A 24,455-nucleotide genomic window follows, 5' to 3' on the forward strand; every position below is an offset into this window, starting at 1 on the left:
TTGAGGTCATCCTGTTATCTCCGTTATCTACACCGAGGTCTGCGTCCAAGCTTCATATATGCCTACGATAATATTTACCAACTCCTAGCCCTTTATTTAGTAATTGTCCAGTGATGGCATGTCTGACAGAGCTAAACATCCACTGGTTACCGCATATTTACAGTAGAGAAGTTCTATTTCTTCATTGTGCTGTCAATAAAGTTGTATACCTACATTTGTATATAAACGAGACCTTCGGGGCTCATGTAGGGATACCTAGATTAAGTCTAGAGCGGAGTGCTAGTTTGACGATAAGCGACAAAAGAAGATGTGGTTCATTATACTAGAAAACGCCATACGGAAGGCCCAAAAAGAAGCTACAATGATCATAAGAATAGTAAATTAGCATCGCCCCATGCAGATAATGAAGACACCGCCAACTCCAGCTTTTACAGTCTTAATCATTACAGGTCGCGGGCAGCATGAGACGCGAAAAATATCATGGAACCTCAAGTCATGCGAAAATCGTAAGAGAAAAATAAATATGCATGCCATCACCACGGCTAACCCCTGCCGTAACATGAAACTGAAAGGATAGAATGGCAAAAAACGCAAAAGAGCAATTGCGGAAGAGAACCCGTGAAAATTACATGCAACAAAGTACTCCTGTGCCGCCCGAGTTATCAGAAAGAACTTGAGGAGAGACATGAATGGAGAGGATGAGGAGGAGAAGCCAGGAGGGGCTTAGGCGATGGGCCGAGGGCTCTGTTGTTGGATATGTTGGAGAAGAGCGTCGAAAAGACGACCGATCTAGAGAGTTATTTAGTATCGCGACACTGTGGAAGATTGGTGGTAAGCTTACCTCAGGTGCCGCCTGAATGAAGGGGAGGCGGAAGAATGAGTAGCTCCGGTTCTGGAGGAGCTCCTGCAGGGTGATGATCAGACCCCATGGATGCGGGCGGTGCACAATCAGTCGCTCCAACAACACGCGAATGATTTGTTGGCGGATATCCGAGTCATCTTGCTCAGAGTAATCCACACCAAACAGACGGAGAATAGTGAAGCTGAAGAAGTAGGTGTGGCTGTTGGGGTAGCGGAGCTGGTTGGCCATTGCACTGAGTAAGTAGTAGCGACTTTCAGGACGCAGAACTTGGGCGATCTTCTCCAGAAGAGCAGCGTGAGTCGAGTTCTCAAAGGCGCTGCGGGTATTGCCCTTGGAGGCATGCTCCACTGCAGCTTGTTGGCCAATATACAAAACAAGCGCGTTGACTAGGACGACATCCACGTCGACGGGGACAAAGAGGAGGCCAGTTTCCTTGAATTCGGGGTTAAGAATGGCGTCACAGAGCTGCTGAACAGCAGAATCGGAGATGTTGTCATTCTGGAGTACATCATCAACAACGTCCTTGATGTTGGCAAGCTGCAAAGGAGCAACGATATCACCGGCGATCTTGGGAATTTCCCGCATCTCCTCGATACGCTCGACCTTCAATCCTTCGCGGAAAGGATCGGGAAGTTTCTGGAACGACGAGGGGTAGGCACTGAGAACAAGATTGCGGAGCTGAGCGCAATGAGCCGGGATCACATTGCAGAACTGGAAATGGTTCTCAGCCACGAACTCGGGGAAATCGTGGTGCAGAATCAGCAAGATACGGAGAACGCCCTTGTATAGGTCTTTGGCAACGTAAATAATGTTGGCAGCCTTTAATTGCTCGCCCATGTAGGATAGCAATGCTTGGATGATCTCGCAGTAAGGCGCCCATCCTGCACGATCAGGCATGTTGAGCATGTCAGACATGAACACGCGGTGAGAGACTAAGCAAAGCCAGCCATAAACGAACCCGGGCACGTAACGGGGCTGGAAGGAGAGGAATTTGTTGGCCAAGGCGAAGATCATTCCCTGGTGCTGCTCAGTGTGCTGGAGGCCGTTCATAGAGTACTCGCACAGAATACTCGAGAAGAGACGGAAGAATACACGCTGGTTGAAAGCTTCTCCTCTCATGACCTGGTGGTGATTGAGGACCAGAACCAAGAGAGACAGAATAGAGTTGAAGTACGTAGCCTTACTAGCTTTGACGGCGCCAGCGGTCTCGCCCTGGAATCTGACGAGAAGAATCACGAGCTTAGCGAGGGCATCGATGTAAAGGAAGGCCTCATCAAGGCTGCCGCCGTTGGGGTTCTGAGACTCATGCTCAAACATGGCGACGGAAATGTCGATGCTGAGACGGAAAAATAGTGCTGAGTCCTCCTGGCTGTTCATCACTTGGCGGTTGTGGAGGTCCTGCAGGAAAGAGTGGAAGGTGCGGTCAGTGGCACCGGGGGCCTTGTAAATACCGATCCACTCGCTGAAGATGTACTCCATTTGGTCTCGCTTGGACCTAGCTTGGTCTGTAAGGAGAGAGTTGATGACCTCGGGAATACCGGACTCGCGCAGCTTTCGCACGATTTCGAGACCGGGAGTAACGCTTCCATCCTCAGCAAGCCATTGGCTCATAGCATCTAGACTGCCGGAGAAGTCTGATCGAAGTGCCGATGGTTCTTCGTTGAAAAGAACGCGATCCATCAGGTTGCCCAGCAACTCCAAAGCAGGAACATTCCTAGATAGAATGAGTCGGGTCAGGTTCGTATCGACCCGACGGATGTCTAGGAGGCCTGCGTCGATGAGAGCAACGGTGACCGGCACATTGAACATGTGCTCATCATCAACTTCGGAAAGCAGTGCCCACGTGTACCGGGCAATGAGACTGGACATATCGCATAGCTTGGCAAGCAGGTGCACGAGGACCTCAATCTCGAGGGATCCATGTGGCTGGGAATACAAAAGGGTGCAAACCTTCAAAGAGGTTAGTCGCGCCAACTCCTCTCCATTCGTCGAGGCAAGGATGCTGCGCAGTGCCTGGTTGTATTCTTGAAGAACTGCACTATCTCTGCCAAGATCCTTGACGTGTTCTTCAGGGGCGCTGCGAGCAGACTGCTGGAGATCGGAGACGAGGCTTTCCACTCTTTCCCGGGGGCTTTGAGCATCAAGGAACCCATTAGTCTGGACTGGGGGCATTTGAGAAACAGCAGGCTGTGTCTGGGGAGTTCTGTGAGGAATGGCTGGCTGCTCAGCCGGGGTAGAAAGGTTTGGAATAGCAGGATAGGATTCTCCAAGCACGTCGGGGAGTTGACGGCCGGCCGATGCATCAGTGGATGGCGCCGGGCCTCGGGATTGACGGGCAAACTCTTCGTAGATGGCGAGTTGCTCCTTGTTGAGACCCCCAGGCGTTTGCCGGTAAGGCTCCGGAATGAACAATCCCCAACGGTTCATTGAAGGATCAATGAAAGGATCGTTAGAACGACTGGCCAGATGGCGACGACGAGCCTCCAATTGAGGCTCAATCACCTTCTCGATCTCGGGCAGGGACTTTTCCTCTGCAGCTTTCTCGACAATGCCACAGGCAGCATCCAAGTTATCGTTGACACACATCAGAATCAAGCCTTCGGGCATAGGCTGCTCGGAGTACTCTTGCTGAATCATGCGGATATAGTTAGTCATGCTAACCTTCAGAGGCTCTTTGCAGGTGACGAGTGCCAGGCTACCAGCAAGTTGTCGGACCATGATGCCCGCGGCGTGGCGCACGCGTTCCTCATCGGGTTCCATGGCAAAGTCCTTGGAGACAAGTTGTACGGTGGAGATGGATGCGATGGTCACAGAACGCTCGACTACGGGGGTAATGATCTCGGCAATGGCGCGCTCGACTGCAGTATGCACAATCTGTTTAAGAATTGTAGGATCGACCATGCTGCTCGCCGATGAGGGCAGGACAAGGATCTTGTCAAGACTTGGCAGTGTTGACATGATGGCGGCGGGGGACAATCTCTCATTCCGGATGGCTGGGTTAATAGCGCTGAGTGACAAGTCTTCAAATGGCTCAAGACCTTCCGGAGCGTTAACAGTTGACAGTTGTTCCTCGGCATGTGCAGCACGATCGCGAATGACGATTGCCGGCTCAATTGTCTTGTGGTCGAGATCAAGATCTTTACAGAGAACTTCGATTTCAAACTTGAGATTGAGCTTCAGTTCGGCGAAATGATAAAGCTCCAACAGCAGGCCCAAAATATCCATCAGCCAGGGGTTGGGTGGTTTGAAGACTGTGGATTTGGTAGCCTGCACAAGAACTTTGCAGGTGAAGGGGATTGTAACCATGAGGCGTTGAGTGTCGTATCCTTCGAGGAGCAAGCCCTTGAAGTAGATGTTCTTATGCTTAATAGGTTTGTCTTTGGCAATAGTCAGTGAGCCAAGCCAAGCACCAAGGTTCTTCAGGTGGCCGCGATCGGTAGACGAGGTTAAGGTGCCTTCTGAGTTAATCAACTTAGCGACACTAACATAGGTCTCCCGTAGGACCTCAGCCCAGAGGATCTTGTCACCAATGCGCCCAAGAAGATCAAGATAGAGCTGCTGGAAATTAGGCTGCAACTTGGCACGTTCTTCCACCAGGTATGCGGCGAACCACTGGTGGTGCTGGTCACGCAACACTTCTCGTAGATCTTCAAGTTTCTCGTCAATGTTCTGCTCGGAAACATTGTTAAGGACGAAAAGAATCTTGTCTTGAATGTCTTCATCCGGTTCTTCGTAGAGCTCAGATCGAAGAGGTGGGTCGAGTTGAACAGCACGGAACTTGCGCACGGAGCCATCAGCGATGGGGGAGTCAACAGAATTGCCATTGGTCAAAGGCACAGAAGCAAGACCATCGAATGGTCCTGCCTCCGCTTCGCCAATCTGGTTTCCCTGTTCACGGAGCACCTCCTCTGCCTTTTGGTATATGGGTGTGCCTTGGAGAGAGGGGATTTGGAAGAGCAGGTGGCAGAAACCAGCCCACTCGGGAAGACGGTTAATCAACTGTTCAATCGCTTCCACGCCGAACTTGTACATCGGGTCATGAGGCTCATGCTCGCGGACAGCCTCGAGGATCATACCGAGACCGACCTTCAGCGTGATGCCATCAACAAGACGGAAGTTGATTATGCCACCGAACATGACCGCAGTCTTCGTGAGAGCCTCGAGCGGGTATTCATGGTAGCAATGGTATTCGTCAACCAGGCCGTGCACCATGCAGGCGAACAGATCTTGTTCTGTGGGGTCGCGCGAAGACTTGTATTTGCGCATCAACTCCAGCATCTCACGCAGCGAGAGTTCCTCGTGGTACATTTTACCAAAGAGCTCTTGCATTTGCTTGTCAATTGACTCAGGCAACGTGTTGCCGTTCTCGCCATTGGCGTCGATTACATCATCGAATCCTTCGCCGTAGTTGATCAGACGAGGATACGTCTGGATGCAAATGCGCTGGACAGGGGTGAGATTTTCGCGGTCCCCGACGTATTCCTCCAATACAGACAAAAGCGTATAAACAGTTTTGACTGCGAGGCTGACCATTTGATGAGCAGACTGCTCCTTCCGTTGGACGTGCAATTCGTCCTCGGCCTTGATTCGCAGGAACTTAGAGAGCAGACCACCCATATCAATAGCGCCTTTCTGTGCGGCATTCCGAACCCACTGCTCAAGATCAAAGGGACTCTTGCGGTGGGAGTAGCAGGCGAGATCGAGGGCAAGACCGTTAGTGAACCCAAGGAGATAATCGAGCCATCCGTATGCTGCAGCGTGCTCATAGATCACAGCGGTGGAGGTGGGATCCTGAGTGAATGTGGTGAAAAGTTGTTCCGATACCCACTGTCGTTCTTGTCTCCAAGCACCTTGGAGAGCGAGCTGGTACCCATCCTCTTGCTTCGAGATGAAGACAATGAATGTGCGCAAGACAAAGCTCTGCTGGACACTGGTCCACGGCTGCGGAATAGCCAGAGCAGAAACGAGGAAAACTGGCAAATCAAACTGAACGACCGCCTTTATAAGGAGCTGGCTTTCTGTCGCAGCCCACGAAGCCTGGGAGAACAAGGCAAGGTCGAAAATTGCCTTCATAGCGTCCATGGACCGAAGAGGTGACTTTGCCGCACGCTCGCCTTGCAGTTTGACGATTTCAGGGGCATCTTCAAAGAAGTCAGTGGGGAAAGTTGCGCGAAGATTAGGGATGTGCGATGGGTCGATCCGAGAGGCCACAAAAGCTGTTAGGAATGACATCTGCGTGTCACGATGCTCCCAGTCTCCACCCCAAAGCTTTTGAACATCCAAAGAGGAGTCGTCGACCGACATGGCGGAAAGAACATTGTACAACTTGGTGAATTGTTTCGGATCCACTCTGAGGCCCTCACGATCGAAGTGGCGGAACACGAGGGGCCAGTTTATTGGCTTGTCGTTATATGCACTTAAGAATGTCTCTAGTGAGAATTGTTCCCAATATTGCGACAAGATCATGAAGAGAAGGGCGCTGGCTAGATGTTCTTCGCTCCAATTCCTCTGGTCTGAATTTAGCAATTCACTTATTGTCTCGGTATTCGCAGTGGCACGAGCTCCCTTGGCATGAAGCTGTCGTACAAGGACATATTGAGGGTTCACAAAATTGAACATCTGTAAAGCAGAGGAAACTTCGAATGGCATATCCAAGCCAAGTTTTTGGAATCGCAGATTGGCTGCGTAAACCAGCTTCGCCTTGACATCGTCGGTAAAATTGCGGGGAGGGTATAAGATAAAACGTTCAATCGTCATGCCAAGGAAGGAGTTGCTGTAATCCTTAGTCACTTCGGTAGGACTCGCCAAGCTCTGTAAGAAAGGGGCAATGGAATTCGAGAGGATGGCATCGGCTAATGAGGATGGTTAGATCGACCCAGAGGCGTAGATAGGAGCAAACATACCTTTAGCACGAAGATCTGACTTGCTAGTCAGTTTGAAGGCCAATGCAAGGGAAACCTTGACAACTGGATCGAGTCGGAAATGATCTAGGAAAGTGGAAAGGTCGAAGTCGCGGAAGATATCTCCTTCGGAAGTATCTACTGTCTCAGCGATTTTCTGAGACTGCTCCATGTCCGAGGACACTTTCTGCATCTCCTGGACAAGGAGAGGGTAGTTGCCCGCATTTTCAACGGATTTGTTAACACCGGGGAAGATTTGTGGCGCATTTCCTGTTAGGAGGCGGCGAAAGTATTTGGAAAAGACCTCCATTCCGTTCGAAGTCACAAGCTGCGGTTATTAGAATCGACTGGATTGGGATATACGGAAGGACCACCAACCTTGTGTATCTGGGCAGCCTTTGTCTCCCACTTCTCTTTTCCTTCCTTCTCCGTAATAGAATCCAGTAACAAGAACACCTGGGCAATAGATATTTTGGTGAGCGACGATTGGCTCGAGTGGGCGTTTGTGGAACCCGGCTTGTCAGAAGCAAAACCTGTGGGAGAATTCACGGTTGTTCCGGACGAGAGCGGCGAAAAGACGCCTCGGGAAGATCCCGGCCCACCACCTCCTCCCCCAGTTCCTCCTCCACCCGGGGCGGAGCCTGTAGCAGAGGCCAAATGGGACCCTATAGAAGGGGTGTGAGCTCGGAATTTAGGGGACGAAAGGGTTGTTGCGTGCTGTTGCGAGCCAGATTGCAATGATGTGAAGGGCGAAGACGTGTGTTTGGGACTTCCACCGGAGAGACCCCTAGCAGAGCTCAGCACGGCAGAGAAAGAAGATGGTGTCGAAACCCCAAGGCCTGCGTCCAAGCCCCGGGAAGCCGTGGGGGGAGCGGCGGAGGATATGTTGGTCGCGAGTGGAGTCAACCCACGACGTGCGCCGGACTGCGACACGGACCGACCCCAGGCACCAATATCGGTCCTGGTCGAAGAAGATTTATCGGTGCCAGAAGCAATCGACGATTGGGCGGAAGGGTGAGGGGGAGGGAAGGTCATCTAGGAGACGCGATCATTTGATCTGGAGGTCCAAAGACAGATTTTTAAGTCACAGGCGCAATAAACGGGGGGAAATCGATAAAGCAGATCAATAAAATAGACGCGAGATCGTGCGATATCGAGAGAGGGAGGGTGTCGGGAAAGTAGGATAACACTGTGGGAGAGGAATGGATGGGGGAACGATGAGATGGAGAGGTTGCGAGAGGAATGGGGTGCAAGGTGCGAGTTGTCGGAAGTGTGCCTGCCTCAGGTGTCGAGTGGGAGCTCCCAATCAGGCACCAAAGTGCGATACAAGGTACGCCTTGCGGTCGTTCGAGTGTGGAAGAATTGCTGAAGCTATAACCTGTTTAAGACTTGATGAATGTGTGGTTTTTGCTCCCCTTGCTGTTCATTGCCCATCCTTCTCCCACCTACATGCTGGTGTTTGGAGATGGTCACGTGCAATGTCCCCAGCACGTGATGTATGGCTGAGTCATCTACTCTGGGGTCCACCTGCCGCTGCACGGGTCCGTGAATGTACCCTAATGAAGCAAGACCTAGAGCAGGTGCTATGGAGAGTAATCTGAACACAGCCCGAGGATATTCGAGTATGTATGTATTTACAATGTAGGAGCATGTAATATGTCTTCAAAGTGAGCAAGGGGTTTTCAATGATTTATGCTATGTCATCCTACACAGCAAGCTAATTTGTCTATCCTGCAATATGATGGATATGATGATAGAACTGCTTCGTCGTTAATGCTAAGATAGGTAAAATTCAACCTAGCATCTTACGAATATAGTAAATGAGAACGATATATGATCAAGCATATCGCAGAACCTGAACCGTACCAATCCAATGAACGCCTGAGTTAAAATCCAGTAAGAAGAGCCGATCAACAGATAGAGCAAATATAACCCAGAAAAATATGAAAGAATAACCCGCAAAGTGATCAGAGTCATGTCATGCCGCAATGACAGTCAGCAAAAATGGCGGGGGCATAGGAACGGATGATGCAAGAAACGAAGCATCCCACAAGGCCAGTAGCTTGTGGGGACGGAAGGAAGATAAAATCACACAGTCAAGAAGGAATACGATCATGTGCACATGAGTTTGAGACCAGTTCGCTGGCCAATCCAACGCCAACGCCTAGGTCCACCGCAGAAGAGACCACAATGAATAAATGATATTGTTTCAGGTTGAGTCCGGCTAGTCAGTCAGAGACACACAGTAGCACGGGCTAGCGTAAGATGCCTGGGCAGTGTATGTCTGGGCAGTGCCGCCTTTATAATTGGTGTAGGTAGTAGTCGGCGTGGGCTCGTTCTCTTTGATGTTGATGATGCTGCCTGAAAGAAGCGCCAAACCCCCGTCATTGCGAACTTGCATTTGCTGACAGTAGGGAGATTCTCGTGATGGGTCGTCTCGGCGCTCCTCCATCTTAATCCTGCGTGGATAAGCGTAGGTGGCGGAGGAGTCGCGTTTAGCGTCAGCAGTGGAGCCAGCTGTGCTTGCTGCCATGTTGCTGTTGATAGAAGCAGTGGTGCTCAAGGAACTCGACGTCGACTGGTTGACGTACAAGAAAAACTCCATCATCGTGTTATTCCACCAACAAAACCACGGCTTGTCGCCAATTTCTGCGGTCTGCTTCAAATTCTTGTAGGCATTTGCATTTGCCCATCCGTCTTCCACGAATGTGCGCTTAGAAATGGAGTTAGAGAATGTATCGTCCGGAACAATGACCAACTTGTCGAAGGGAGCAAGGAAGAACAGAGCAGGACCCATGCCAATATCAGTGGTATCAATGGCCATACTCAATGCTTGTGTAGGCGAAGAAGACCAATACGGCGCCTGGGCACCATATGTAAAGGTCGGGGTCGGAACACCGTCGTCGAAAACGATGGAATGGTGACCATTGGATTCGCCGATAAAAATATCGATTGTGCTCGGTGATTGCATGCATTTCCAGGCTTTGCCGTAATTCGATTCGTCCACGCAAAGCCCAGATCCATTCTGGTAACCGGAAGGTACCGTGTAGTAGCCCGTAGGGACTCCCTTGAGACCTGTGGGGGTGGATATCATTGATGCATCCATCTGAGGGGTTGCGGTGACCGTTATGATTGGTAAAGGGCTGGATTGTTGGGCCTCCTGGTGTTCTTGCTTTGCAGCTTCTGCGGCTTTCTTGGTTCCCAGAACACCACCAATGACGCCTCCAATACATCCTCCAATGAGCATAACAGTTGCAATGAGGACCAACGTCCATACTGGCAGGCCACAGCATGCGGTCTGTTTCCCCTTGCGTTTAAGCTTCTCTTCGAAGGCCATGATGCCTGTGGTCGCAGCGACTCTTTCCTCCCCGTGCCCATTATCGTTCCCATCACCAGAATGTTCAAGCACCAAAGCCCTTGATGAGGTTTCTGAAATCGGCGCCGCTCTTGAACTTTCATTGTTGAGACGGCGTTCCTCCGGCGGAGGATCGAGATCGACTACCGTCTCAGGCCCTGGGGGCTTCGGTATAACACCAGTTGGATAGCGTGAATACGGTGGTAGCGGCTCTGCGTGACCATCCGGTCCAATGATATCACCCACATCATCAGCCTGGCGACCAGCGGGTGGTTGATATGGTGGGTTATGGCCTGGAAATCCGACTGGGATGATATCGTCATCCATTCCTTCTTCGACCACATTTTGCGAGTACATCGCGTAGGGGTGCTGCGGACCGGTTGACCCTTCAAGTGGGCGTTCAATTGGGCGGATCGTCGAAGTACTACCTACACTGGGCGACCGGCTAACCCCAACTTGTGGATACATACCATATGGATGGCTGGGTCCGGTGGCTCCGGTGTAGGGGCTCAGAGCGCGGGGAATCGAGAAACGAGAAGAAACGCTCTGATTGCGCTGGATCATAGAAGGCGTCGAGTTGAGAGAGGAGGTTGAGTTACGGTTGTTGGCGAAAGCATACCCCTTTTGAGGCAGACTTGACCGATGAGGTTCATCGAAGGACACCCGAGCGTCATCAGCGAACGGGTTATCGTTCTCGGTCGGGCCCGTGCTAACAGCCCTTGGCTGGGTGTTTTCCCGAAGAGTAGAGGAGGATGCAATGGAAGAGGGACTGTGGGGGCGTTCGATGCGATCGGAGTCAATGGTTTCTAATGAGTATTCGTCGGCGAAGACATTTGGATTGGAGGTGGAGGTGCGACCGAAGGAGCGGCGAGGTGTCGAATCGCTGGAGAGTTGTGGCGTTTGAGAGGATTGTGAAATAGAGCGAGAATGCTCCGATGAAATATGACCAGACATTTCCCTATCGGTCTGGCAGCCCTGTCGGGCCACCTCGTTGTTTGATCAATCCGTTTCGCTACCCGGGCGAGGATGGGCGAAGAATGGGCGGCAGCAAGCAGATATAGCAGACTCTGTCGAGATGTTGAGGAGGAGGAGGAGGATGTTGATAGATGATCGAGATAGAATGTAGGATGAGAAACTTCAAATTGGGGAACCCTGGAAGGGAAGGGAGGAGTTTGAGACTTTAGTGTGACCAGTTTACTGAGGGGAGCCGGGGGAGAGTCAACTCTCGGGCCAACTGAAATTCTTGGCTTTTTGATTTTGCACCGTCTTGGGGGCTTTTTTCCATGGACTCTTTCTTTTTCTTTTCTTTCTTCTCAAACATTCTCTTGTATCCTGGTATCACATACCCTACGATCTACTCCGTGCCTGGGACTCCTCTGTTTGCGCTACTACGACTAGGGTGACCAACTAGCGAGCACTTCCCGTCTACGGTGGGCCTGAATGGGCTTCGCCACCCTGCATGCTAGTATAGTGTGCTATTTTGATATTCTCGAGTATCTGCCAGTACACAGAATACAGAATACAGGGTTCCAGGTCCCTGTTCTAGACCAAAGCTCTAAGGTTGTTTGCTTCTGCATGCGTTGGATTTGAAACGTTTTCTTTCTCGCCACGCAACCACGTGAGAAACCCCTTTGTGTGTTTGGGTCTGGAATGGAATCCACTGAACTGGAGAACTGCACCTTCAGGGCCTCCAGTCTGGGTTCGCGAAAAATTCCAGAATACGGAAGGTTTAAAACATCAGGGCTGAGCGGATATCTCGGACTTGCAAACTATAATCGTAAACCGGGAAATGCACAATTGCTCATCATCATGACTTTGATATGAGCTGATGGTCCTAGGACGTCTCCTATGGACAGATGTTGTAGCGAAAACAAGGGTCTCTTTGAATGTAACGATGTTGGCGTAGGTAAATACCTGTGTTCGATCTCGGATAATTTCGATTGGAGTATCTTGGCTCTACCTAGGACTTGCAGATTATCAAACACCGCATCCATGGAAGACTCCCACCCAGAAAGGTTACGATATTCGCTCTCAACAGAGATGTCCCGAGCAATGACCGTATGGATCAACGGTTTCAGGGCCGTTCAGGGCTTCTTCGGTCCAGCCCCTCTGGAACGAGATTGCGTGCGTAACGGGATCCATCCAGGGCCAACCCCATCTGACTCCATCTGACTCCATCTGATACTGAGATCGGGTTTTATTTCCGTCTGGTCCCTATGTATGTAAGAACATCCCAGAGAACATGAGATGGTTCCTTGGACTGATCATAAGCCTCCAGGACTTGATCTAGATCTATAATATCGTACAATTCGGTATGCAGGTCACATGTCATGTGGGACATCAAAGAACTCCCCATGTTCTCCTTCTGTATCAGCAGATACCAGAAATTTACTTCATAAATTGACATATGTTGATTCGATACTGTGTAGCTAATGGAATGATCATTGATAGCCTACGTAGATACTATACAAACCTTCATCAACCATATTTCCCTGCCAGAATTGCATAACATATCGCGAGGAGGCAAAGTACAAATCAGCTAGATTCCAATGAAACAAACCTGATTCAAATGCTTAAGGATGTAAAAACATGCAATGGGTGATTGATCGGTCTACAAGGTTTTCGGCCCCATAGGGTCAATATGCTATCGGCTAATAGCCGACGCATCTTATCAGACCGATACATCAACATGACTCAGGAAATCCGTCGCTACATCCCATGACATATTCAGCTTGACACAAGCCGAACAGCGTAGGACCTCTCGGAGATATATATCTACACATGTTCTTCGTCCTAGGAGTATGTGAATCCTGTGACTTGGTGTACATTGAGAACTCAATATCTCGATTCAGTATATATCCTCAGTCATTATCGTATTACTAGCATTATAGTTAACTAACTAGATACTTCAATTGACATAAGAATCATGATTCTTAACTAACTAGAGCACCCGGGTGTTAACTAGTTAGTGATAGTTTTGGCGCACTGTGGGTTCGCCAAGCCACAGACCGGTTATGGGCTTGGCCGTCTCCAGGTGGCACAGACCTCATCTATTCCCTCCTTCGGTCAGCCAACATTTTCATTCAATCTTTTCCTTATTGTTTTTGAACGGCGAATTTCTTCGGAGACTCCCCATTGCTACAAGCGTATCACAAATTCTCTGTATCCGCGAACCATCGGTCTGTTCCGGGCAGTCTGCCATGTTTGGTCCTCCCATCATTTGTCCACCAGTCCAAAAGCATTCCGCGAAGAATTCTTCCAAAATACATCACGATGATGGATGTAAGTGAAGCCTATCAAGGGCTTTAATTACAAACCCTGAATATAGTTAGATTCAACGAGGTCAACCGTTTAGAGGAACGATATGTCTAGTTTCGACCAACAGAGCTCCAACGGATCGCCGGCGAAGTATTACAACAGGGCTATTGCCCCAATGTCAATAAGCACGCTGGACAGACTATATATCAGTCCCCGAAGAAACTCCACAGGGCTTACAGCCTCGAAGTTGTGGATTTTTGTCACTGCCATCATTGCCGCAAATCATCCTCTATGCATCGCAGCACAACTCGCGGTCAGTACCGTATCTCTAATAGTGAACGTGAAAGCACCTCTCTACGTAATTATATTCTTCTCCATCTTAGGCGTAGTATTTATATATCGAGCACACCGCATCTACTTTCGTGAGCTTCAACTATTCTAGTCTTCCAGTCGACGAAGCACATCGCGTTGAGCTTCTCCAGCTTGATCTACGGAGCCTGCTACGCCTTCGCGTCTCAGTTCCTTTCCTCGCTCTCGCTATGATTTTTTGTCCGGCTTCTCCTATCTCGTTCTCGAATACTTAGACGCAGACAACATTATCTGCGGGAGTCTCTAGGAGCCGATACATTTCTTGCCTCGATCGCGGAAGCACGTATATTAGCCAATGGGGTTTCCTAAAGAGGGCTTACTCACACAAATCAGGGGGATGTATATCTTTGATTTCAAGGTCCGGGAGTCTATATTAAGAAAAATATATCTTTCATTTCCTATCTAATCCTCCTTACTCTTCTTCTAATCCCGGTACTTAGCGATAATAAAATATATCTGTGCAGCGTATTGTGCTATCACCCATCTATAGGCAACTGATTAGCGATGTTTTTTAAGCATTGGTATAGTGATCATCATCAAACCTACCTTCTAAGTCGATTATTTGAACTCTTGGTTCCTTTGACCCTTGAATACCGAGAGTTGTAGTAATCCATGGTACTATTTCAAGTCCCTTTTGCATCAATACTTCTTTTACCGAATTCGATTACAGAGCCCTACCTTCAAGTAGGACCTGCATTTCACCATCGGGATCTACCAGACCACCGTCGTGCTTAACGGAGCCGTAACTGCGGCCAATACTCTGGGAGACTCCACATGTGTTCCATATTTCGCGGGACGTCGCAATGATTCGCGATCTCACTCTGGCCATCCGTCTGCGGGTGGTAGACAGTTGACAATTTTCGTTTGATTCCTAGGATGCGACAGAATTCCGTCCAGAATTCGGAGATAAACTGACCGCCTCAATCTGAGACGATAGTCTCGGGGATTCCAGTGATTCGTATGACATTGTCCATGAATAAACGGGCCATTTGCTTCGCATTGGTATCCTTATGGCATGGGATAGATACGGGTCTCTTGCTTAACCGGTGAACAACGACGAATACCGCGTCGGCTGCCATAGTAGTGTGATTGAAATTTGGGAGATACCAGAGAGATATGCCGTAGTGATGAGGGTGACTCGTACACCAGGCTTAAACATACCTTAAGCTTCACGATGCATAGACCCTTTTTCATATTCCCATAATTCAAAAGCAAATGAAATTTGAGAGTCCGTGGCAAAAGATAAAGAGGAGAAGGGGTGCCGAAGTTTTCTTGGACAGCTTAGAAGCCCTCTTCATTTCCATTAAAAACTGGTCGATCGTTCTCGTTGGGCTAACTACAGCTGCAGGCGAAAGTCCCTCGCTGTCCAGGAGTTGGCTTAGGCATACTTTTCGTTCCTCATAGTTGTCGACAGGGTTGGTGACGCTGGCCAAGCTACAGACAATAAAACATGTCGAATGATATACTGTAACTTAAGCAGTATTTTTGATGTAGATGAGAGGGAAAAGAAGAGCAATCAGAGAGCAGAATCAACAAAGTCGGTATTTATAGATGGGACAGGTACTATCTATACTAGTAGCAATAGGTTATCTAGGCACTCGAGGTAGTGTGAGTCTGGAAGGTGCTAAGATGTAACTCGTGAGTGGGCAAGAAGTGAGAAAGAAGGGATTGAAATCATATAGGTATTAAGAATAGTTTTCTTATGTTTTAGGTCTCATGCTACTTTGTTAGCATCATGGCGATGTGACACAGATATCACCATCCTAGGATTTTACCTTACTGTTGCCGACTCAAGGCTTACTTGGCAACTTAGTAATCGAGTGTTGTCGATGGCGTGAATTGATCGAATGCGATGGAAGATAGCAAAAGGAGAGTGCAATAAAGTTGATCGGTATTAGTGGCCTCTAACTAGAAAGAGTACGTACCGGATCCTAAATGAAATAGAAAGGGTAGTGTGGCCTCTAACTAGAAAGAGTACGTACCGGATCCTAAATGAAATAGAAAGGGTAGTGTGGCCAGTCTACTCAAAAGAGAAAGAGTGATGAGTTGAATGAGGAGCACCCTTAGAATTTATTACTCAGGTTGCGAATACATAAAATGAATTCCATGTTTCCCATCCATATCATCCCTTCAACTCCGATGTACTCTGTACATATCTCTGGCTTTGAGCAACATTTTTCAGTACCATAATAATTTAACTTTCAATTTTCCTAAATTTGATATATAGGGGTAGAGTCCCTTATCAACAACCAATTAGTGAGAATGGAAATTAAGCAATAACGCGGTTGTTGAAATATGAGATTGTAGTTATGGATGTGATGGGCCATGGCAGTGAGATAGTTATGTTATCGATAAGTACTAAATTAAGGGTATTCACCGCCTACCCCTTGAGTAATAGTACTACCGTGCACGTGCTGAAGTATATAGTGCCCGCTGATTGGGTAAAGCCCCACCGCCTACTATAGCGCAACTAAGGTATCCGGCGATTATGAGGTTTACTTTCCTAGCTCTTCCAGCACTACTGTCACTCATGATTTTTATCAAATCTCTTCATCCTAATTGTATTTGAGGCTGGCTACTTCCTTTGCAGTTACACTTGATTCTCATCATGCCGGACGAGTCGAAGGGAAAGAGCTTCCCCGACGTCTCTGCGAAACTCTCCGCGCTTCCAAAGAAATCACTTTTTGAGCGTCAAAAAGCCGAAGCAGAGGCCAAACGCGCCCGGGAAAAAGCAGAGACAGCTGCTGTCTATGAAGAATTTGTCAAATCTTTCGAAGACGAGGATTCAGTTGCACCACAGTCATGGGATGGAGGATCCAATACATTTAGAGGCAGGGGTGGTGGTCCTCCCAGGCGTCATTTCGCAACTTCCTCTTCACGCGGCAGTGGTCATGGATCTCTTGGGCCCCCGCCGCCGTCACTTTCACACAAACGTTCCCACGAAACTTTCCCCCCCTCCCGTCGTGACCATCTCAAATTTGAAAACGTACTTACCCCATCTGAAACCGACAGAGCACTTGACGAGGAGGAGAGGGCAGCTCCAAAACCCACGCTATACCTCGCATCGCTTCCCCCCGGGACATCTCTGTCTGTGATTAAGGCATTGATCCCCTCGACCCTGACCGTGGACAATGTCAAGATCATCACCCCACCCGGACAATTGCCAACCCACCGCGAGTCCTCTTCTGCACTCGTTACCCTCTCAAGCGACTCGGCTGCTTCTACCATCGACGCAGCTGTAAGCACGCTGCAGAACAAATACCTTGGCTGGGGGTACTACCTGACCCTCTGTCGACATCTTTCCTCCATTGCAATCAATTCAAACATGCCTTTGCCCTCCGGCCTCTCGTCGACTACTACTTCTCTTCCGTTTGGCGCCAAGCCTATTCCGCCGAGTCTGGGCACAAGCTTGAGTCGAGCTCCACCACCAGGGCCACATCGCGGAGGGTTCGCACCCCCAAGCTCGTATGGACCAAGCGTTGGTAGAAATGGCCCAACCACTCAGGTGCAGGTGGAGCTACCGACAGATATAAGACAGTTAAGACAGATACACATGACTATTGAAAAACTCGTGAAACAAGGTCCTGGATTTGAGGCATTGTTGATGAGTCGGCCAGAAGTTCAGATGGACGAAAAGTGGGCTTGGCTGTTCGATCCGAGGTCGCCTGGTGGTGTATACTACCGGTGGAAATTGTGGCAAATAATCACAGACCCTAAAAAGAAGAATATTGATAAGCCGGCAATGATCTTCGAAGGTGGTCCGCTCTGGTTACCCCCAAAACAGCATCTCAAATTTGAGAACGTCACTCGACTGGACCAATTTGTGTCACACCCTGACTACGACTCCTCTGACGAAGAACACTCGGATGGAGAAAATGAAAGACGGAATCTTGGTGGAGCACCTCAGGACGGAAGCAACACACGCAGCGATGAACCTAACTTCTTGAACCCATTGAAGATGGCCAAGCTTACTCATCTTCTTGCACGACTTCCGACGACCCATTCGAAGCTCCGACGAGGAGATGTTGCGCGAGTCACGGCATTCGCCATCGACCACGCGGCAGTGGGTGCGCCCGAGGTTGTCGACATGGCTATTCGAAACGTTTTCCGCCCACTAGCTTACACCGGCGCCAACCCAAATAGGGAAATGGAAAAAAGTGCCGCTAGACTAGCGACCACAGATAAGGACAATGCAACTCCATCCGATGAACAATTGGATATGTCTTCTGCGAAGCTGGTCGGTCTCTATATCATCTCTGATATTCTCTCGTCGTCGGCAACTAGTGGCGTTCGCCATGCATGGCGATACCGCCAGCTGTTTGAAAACGCTCTCCGCTCACGCAAGGTGTTTGAACACCTTGGACGACTTGATAAGGACCTGAAATGGGGACGACTGAAAGCAGAGAAGTGGAAGCGCAGCGTTGGCGCCCTTTTACATCTGTGGGAAGGGTGGTGTTGTTTTACGCAATTGAACCAGGAGCATTTCACCCAAGTGTTTGAAAAGCCACCGCTTACGGAAGCAGAATTACAAAAGCAGAAGGAGACAGAGAAGACCAATGCAGATCAAGCTGCTGTTGCATTTGCCAAGAGCAAGAGTCGATGGAAGACAGTTGATGATGAGCGAGGTGGGAAGTTTGACCCTACTCGCCCTGCGAACGAGAACAAGCTATCTCTATCTGCCCACGCAGTGGACGAATCGGTGCATGGAAAGGACGGAACTGCTATGGAAATCTGTGAGCTGAAGAATGTTGATGGGGAGTTCATGCTTAAGGCGCCACTATCGGGCGATCAAGATACCCAAACCGAGATTCCCCAGACACTATCTCAGAACTCACCTCAGCACCCAACCCAACCTGATAAATCCGAACAATCAGCTGGGCAGCAGGAGCCAGAAACACGGCGACGGAAGCCACGGCCCAAAGCTGAGGACATGTTCGCCTCGGATTCGGAGTAAGGTTGGGCATTGTAATTATACCGATTAGCATCGAACGATACCAAGATACTTGTAATGAATACAAATGAACATAAATGAACAATGAATGAGTACTTGAAATGTTTTCTCTCTATAGACTTGTGTAGATAGAGACAGTTATACTGAAGACCTGTCAGTTGGAGGCTCTTCAGTACAACGTATCAGGCAGCCAGGCATCATCGGCAGAACATTTCCTGCCCCACAACCCCTCATCAACAAATACCTTTCTCCTTTCGCGCTCAACTTCCTGTAACCTTTAAATACAATCGCATCGGCTTTTTTCTCTTGTATTCCAAATTCACAAGTTCTTCATAATGGCTGGTATGTCTTCCTCTCCACTTGGTTCCTATATGCCCCTCCTGAAGGGGATGGAGGGGTCTGGTTGGATCCAGACAGCAGTGTGTGACTAGTTGCGCAATGCGATGGAAAAGACGAAAGAAACACTGCAAACATACATATGAGACACTGGCTAACAAATTGGGCAATTTATACAGACTTCAACGCTATTGCCCGTACGTTATACCCACACTTTCCTGGTTCATCCACAAGGATTTAGCAATGCGCCTGTTCCCCGGAGCCTGTCCTCCTAGGTGGAAATATGCCTGAAGGGATGGGTGTCATATTGTGTACAAATAACCATGTTCTAACCTCTGATCGACCTGTACAGAGCAGTTTGTGCAGTTCTACTACCAGACCTTTGACGGAAACCGCGCTGGCCTGGCTGGTCTCTACGTAAGCCCCGCTCTCGAGATATTCTTCCAAGTGTGTTGATGGACTAATAGCAATTATCAATTAATAGCGTGACCAGTCTATGCTTACCTTCGAGACCAGCTCGGTCCAGGGTGTTACTGCCATCACCGAGAAGCTTAGCGTTCGTCAATCCCAAAGGAATAGCAGAAGAATATTTCAATACTGACTGACTTTTGTGACTCTAGACTCTGCCCTTCCAGAAGGTTCAGCACCAGATTGCTACCTTCGATGCCCAGCCCTCCAGCGGAGATGGCATTGTTGTGTTGGTTACCGGTGCCCTCCTGGTATGTTGAATGCCTATGACTTCTTCTATTTTCTTGGCTAATCAATTTCTCTACCAACAGGTCGATGAGGAGCAGAAGCCCATGAACTACACCCAGTGCTTCAAGCTGCAGCCCGATGGTGCCGGAAGCTACTTCGTGCTCAACGATGTCTTCCGTCTGATCTACAGCGCCCAGTAAATTATGGGCCCCGAAACAAATACCACGACGCGACGACAGGGTGATGTGCTTTCTTGTGAAGAGGATATGCCTTGACGGTGGCCGGGTTAAGACATCTGTCGTTTTGTCGCAAGTGACTCCCCTCAACTTGCGATATGCCCATTGAAGGATTCATGAAGAATTTATTTTTTTGGACCATCGATCATTCTAGAACTGTATAGCATTTCATTTCTATCAAGCTAAGATATAGCACGGTATAAAAGCAACACATAGCACATTTGTTATACGGACATCACTGGCTCTGAAGCAACGGCGTCTCCTCAGATGGTCGCTCCTCATGCACAGGTTCTTGCTGAGCGCTCTCATCAGCAGGAGCCGACTCATCGGGCTCCCCGGTTTGATCAACGTGCCCAGCTTTCCCCTTGTTGTTGGATCCAAAGTACTCAAAATAGATTGCCATCGTCAACAAGGTACCCTGCAAGCAAGCCGTGACAACAAGCACGCCCCAGATACTCCAGCCACTCCAACCCTTACGGGCAGCCAAACTAGCAGCCCAGACAAGACTTCCGGGCGTCTGGATGCACATCATGGGGATACTCAAGCTCCCCACGCAACGCAGCCGGAAGGTAGTGTATATCTGCGGGAAGTACTGGATCGACGCGAGGATCGCAGCCAGGATACCGAGGAAGTTAGCCCAGGTCGCAACAGCGGCCGGGTAGCGTAGCTCAACCGCTAGGGAAATTATAATTGTAACGAGCGCGTGCAGTAGACATATCCCCGTTACGATGAGCGCGGTGCGGTACGTCGGTCCGCTGGAGGTGGAAGACACACTGCCCACCGGGTCTGTGGGGGATGTAGCGCGCGGGAAGTAGATCACGAATAGCAAAAGACTATGTAGATATGGTCAGACAAGCTCGCGTGGGTATGGTATGGTATGGTATGGGTGTGGGTGTTCAATCGGGAATTCGGAATCAGATATAAATCAGCGCTGCGTTCGACTCACATAGAAAAGAAAGCAAGCCATTGCATGGCCATCTGGAATACACCCAGTAGCCCTGCGAAGCAAGCGAATCCGCTGATATCCCGGCAGCAGGCGACATCTTGTGCGGTGGATGGGAATACCAGGATATTGGCGAAAGCTGAGGTCCCTGATGTTACACCTAGGAGGATAAAGTATGGTGAGATACCGAAGGAGCTTCGCCGGGCGATGATACGGATGTGTTGGGGGAGGTATGAGAGGAGGATCCCGAGGATAATCTGGCTATGGTACGTCAGTGACTGGGGACTGATTTTAATTCTAGGGGCACGTACATAGATAGAGCAGTTTGGAAGATGCCTGGCGAGGCCAGCTCGCGGCAGTAGGGTGTTAATGAGTCCATTGTTGTGTCTTTATAAAAGGATGAAGTTCAGATGGAGGTCGGTTGTCGGGAGCTTGTGACGACAGCGCTGATTACCACAATTGATTGCACCAGTTCGTCACATCGGATATTCTGCTCTCGACTTCACCAAGATAAGTGGAATTGCTATTTTCAAAGACAGAAAAGGAATTCCTAAGATATGTATCATAAACTTGAGGACCTCGTTGGGCACTCCTCTCTGTCATGTTGCCTTGTTGTCTTGACGCCTTGGTGCCTTGGTGCCTTAAATAGGTGGTGTTAGTCTTTTTACTATCCCTAGTTGGGATTAGTGTCAAATGTCTACAACCTTATGTACATCTGGGGAATATAACATGGATTCATTACCACCAGAATTGATTTCCCGAGTGTTGGACTACATCATTCTTGTCGGATATTCACGATCTCCCGACATTCCCCTGACTTCATATGCCACCTTGAATCGTTGCTAGCTGCTACTTATCGATCACCTATTTGTCTGATCCGGGGTACGCATCTTTAGTCAGCACCTTTAGCTGATTATGTAACCCACAGTTGAGCATCTGCCCATTTAGACAATTACACTCATACCTTTTGTCAGTATCTTATTAGTTCACAGTCCTATCGCTATTGTCTAACTAGTTATATGTGTACTCATTTCTGTCATATGTCACTACCGTACGGGAATGGCAAAACAATAACTATGGCACGCTGACCGTATTCTGTAATTCACCGTCATCAGATACTACAATGGATGTTTGTATAGAGCTGGAAATATAGATACAAAAGTAGCATGTATACATATCCACATTCTATACATTAAATAACAGAAACAAGCTAGGAATTGTTCCCGACCTGGAATAATGAATTGATGATTCATGCACTCTTAGCTCAATCCAAGGCAAATTCCCCAACTACGTCACTTCGCAATCATCCATGCTTGGCTCTTTCTTGCTTCTTTCTTTAAAATCTTGCTGTGTTTCTATTCTCTTCACTGAAATATTCATACTTCACTTGCCACCAAAATACCCCTATTTTGTCAAACATACTACAACATGAAGTTGAATTTGGCCACTGGCCTCATCTGCTTGCTCGCTTCCACTGAAGTAGTGGCAGCTTCTAGCTGGTGGAACAAGGCTCGTATGTTGTCTTGGGTACAACTATACCCTTCGCAAGCTAATATCATCAACAGTCTACAACAAATGGCATGAAACTGAGCTCGAGCGATGGCTCTCCGACCATAGTATGGAGCACTTCTCTGTCTAGCAGCTTCAATTACTCACAATTCACACAGATATTCCCTACCCCAGTCCTGCCGATCGCCGCGATCTGGAGAACCTCGTCAAGACCAACTGGGACAGCAGAGTGCAAACACCCCTTGGACAAGCTGTCGACAACGTCAATCATGAGCTACACCATGCCAGAGAATGGATTTTTGATAGGTAGGGTGCTTACCTTTCCTTGTTGTGAATGATAGCTAACCAGTATAGTTGGTCTGACTCTCAGTTGAAGGCATTCCTCGATCGCCACGGCATCCCTGCCCCCCAGCCCCGCAGACACGACCTTCTAGTCAAAACCGCGCGTGAGAACTATGAGAAGATCGCTACCAAGGTTGGCCAAACGGCTGCCTACCCCGGAGACTGGCTTTATGCGGAGTGGTCCGACTCGGATCTCAAGGAATGGCTCGACGAGCGTGGATGGCCGGTGCCTCAGCCTTCCGAGCGTGACAAGCTCATTGCCTCGGTTCGCCGCAACTCGCGCATTTTCAGCCTGCAGACCCAGAGCATTGCTGCATCTGCATCCGCTGAGGCTGAGGCTGTTAAGGAGACACTGAGTAATCAGCTTTTCAATGCCTGGTCCGACTCGAAGCTGAAGGAATTCCTTGACGAGCACAATGTCAAGGTGCCTCAGGGCTCGAAGCGCAATGAACTCATTGCTCTGGCTCGGAAGAACCGTCACTACCTTTCTGACCAGGTGTCGAGTGCCTCCTCCGCTGTAGAGGGTGCGTTTGGCGCTGCTACCACCAAGGCTGGGAACGAATATGCACAGGCTACCGATTATGCCAAGCTGAAGATCGACGATGCTTTCGAGACTGCGTTGAATGGCTGGTCTGACTCCCGCTTGAAGGCGTTCCTTGATGCTCGAAGCGTCCCTGTCCCTCAGAATGGTAAGCGTGATGAACTTATTGCCAAGGTCCGCGCCAATGCGCACAAGGCTGCTGGAGGATGGAACCAGTACAACTTTGATACTTGGGATAAAGAACACCTGGTGTAAGTACATACTTGTCTGCTGGTTATGATCTCACTGGCTTACCTTTCCTAGGAACTACTTGTCGTCCGTGAACCACAAGGCGATTAAGCAGGCCGATGCCTCACGCGAACAGCTTGTGAAGAGTGCCCAGGACTCCTACGCCAAGGCTTCCAAGGCTGGCGGCGAACAGTACGCCTCTGCGACTTCTTCCATCGCGCATGCAACAGACACAGCCAAGGATGCTACTTTCGACCAATGGTCGCACTCCGAGCTCAAGGAATACCTGGACGACTACGGTGTTCCGACATACCAGGGCTCGAGCATCAATGAACTTCGAGCTGCGGCCCGGCGCAACGCCCATTACTATAAGTACGGCACTGCGAGCCCGCAAGCTACGATCTACGCCAAGGTCATGAGTGTTTTGCAGTGGTTTGCCGATCAGTTAAAGATCGGCGCTGCTAGCGGCCGCGCCCAAGGCACCGAAGCTGCTGAAAAGGTCCAGAAGAAGGTTTCCGAGCACACGGAGAGATTGCGTGAAGAACTTTGAACTACCCTCCTTATATTTGATCTTTCTTGTTTTTGTTCCACAGTAATTTGGGATGCACGGTTGGTTTGATGTATTTTAAAGTTACGATGATTATGACATTTGGATTGTAACCTGTGCTTCGAGTTAGTTTTGCCTTTTGGGTTTACCTAGTGCCCAAATACGCCGTTCGTACATATGTAACCACCTTTCAGCATAAAAGAAACGATCTCGCCCGCCTTTTTAGACTGGGTCTTCCTATAGCCGCCGAGACCTCTACTTCACCTGTGTTATCTCGAAGATGACGCCCGGGGGGGGGGGGGGGGGTTGAAATGGTGCGCAGCCACACACCTATAAAAAAGAAAAACCAAAAAAAACAATTAAAGTAGTTAAGTATTTACGT

General features: G+C 49.2%; 6 protein-coding genes across 6 annotated transcripts; 3 read left to right on the top strand and 3 right to left on the bottom strand.

The window, feature by feature from the left end:
- Window positions 1-723: 723 nt before the first annotated feature.
- LCP9604111_2187 (CCR4-NOT core subunit CDC39) lies at window positions 724-7,797 on the bottom strand (the record flags this gene model as incomplete). Its single annotated transcript, XM_039069636.1, has 4 exons — window positions 724-789; window positions 842-6,714; window positions 6,766-7,090; window positions 7,141-7,797. The coding sequence occupies 4 exons, from the start codon at window positions 7,795-7,797 to the stop codon at window positions 724-726; spliced, it is 6,921 nt and encodes a 2,306-aa protein (XP_038932314.1).
- Window positions 7,798-8,986: 1,189 nt separating this feature from the next.
- On the bottom strand, window positions 8,987-11,071 carry LCP9604111_2188 (uncharacterized protein; the record flags this gene model as incomplete). The annotated part of the gene is made up of 1 exon (XM_039069637.1): window positions 8,987-11,071. One exon carries the CDS (start codon window positions 11,069-11,071, stop codon window positions 8,987-8,989), a length of 2,085 nt encoding a protein of 694 aa, XP_038932315.1.
- Window positions 11,072-16,352: 5,281 nt separating this feature from the next.
- LCP9604111_2189 (SWAP/Surp domain-containing protein) lies at window positions 16,353-18,698 on the top strand (the record flags this gene model as incomplete). Its single annotated transcript, XM_039069638.1, has 1 exon — window positions 16,353-18,698. One exon carries the CDS (start codon window positions 16,353-16,355, stop codon window positions 18,696-18,698), a length of 2,346 nt encoding a protein of 781 aa, XP_038932316.1.
- Window positions 18,699-19,030: 332 nt separating this feature from the next.
- On the top strand, window positions 19,031-19,927 carry LCP9604111_2190 (nuclear transport factor 2 family protein; the record flags this gene model as incomplete). Its single annotated transcript, XM_039069640.1, has 6 exons — window positions 19,031-19,037; window positions 19,211-19,228; window positions 19,384-19,448; window positions 19,516-19,587; window positions 19,652-19,750; window positions 19,811-19,927. 6 exons carry the CDS (start codon window positions 19,031-19,033, stop codon window positions 19,925-19,927), a joined length of 378 nt encoding a protein of 125 aa, XP_038932317.1.
- A 271-nt stretch (window positions 19,928-20,198) lies between these two features.
- LCP9604111_2191 (PQ-loop repeat-containing protein) lies at window positions 20,199-21,285 on the bottom strand (the record flags this gene model as incomplete). Its single annotated transcript, XM_039069641.1, has 3 exons — window positions 20,199-20,796; window positions 20,910-21,167; window positions 21,218-21,285. 3 exons carry the CDS (start codon window positions 21,283-21,285, stop codon window positions 20,199-20,201), a joined length of 924 nt encoding a protein of 307 aa, XP_038932318.1.
- Window positions 21,286-22,334: 1,049 nt separating this feature from the next.
- ish1 (double-strand break repair enhancer MSC1) lies at window positions 22,335-24,076 on the top strand (the record flags this gene model as incomplete). Its single annotated transcript, XM_039069642.1, has 5 exons — window positions 22,335-22,419; window positions 22,472-22,522; window positions 22,574-22,721; window positions 22,770-23,549; window positions 23,602-24,076. The coding sequence occupies 5 exons, from the start codon at window positions 22,335-22,337 to the stop codon at window positions 24,074-24,076; spliced, it is 1,539 nt and encodes a 512-aa protein (XP_038932319.1).
- Between the last annotated feature and the right edge of the window lie 379 nt (window positions 24,077-24,455).

This window comes from Penicillium roqueforti (assembly GCF_015533775.1).
Source record: "Penicillium roqueforti strain LCP96 04111 chromosome Unknown scaffold_02, whole genome shotgun sequence".
NCBI lineage: Eukaryota > Fungi > Ascomycota > Eurotiomycetes > Eurotiales > Aspergillaceae > Penicillium > Penicillium roqueforti.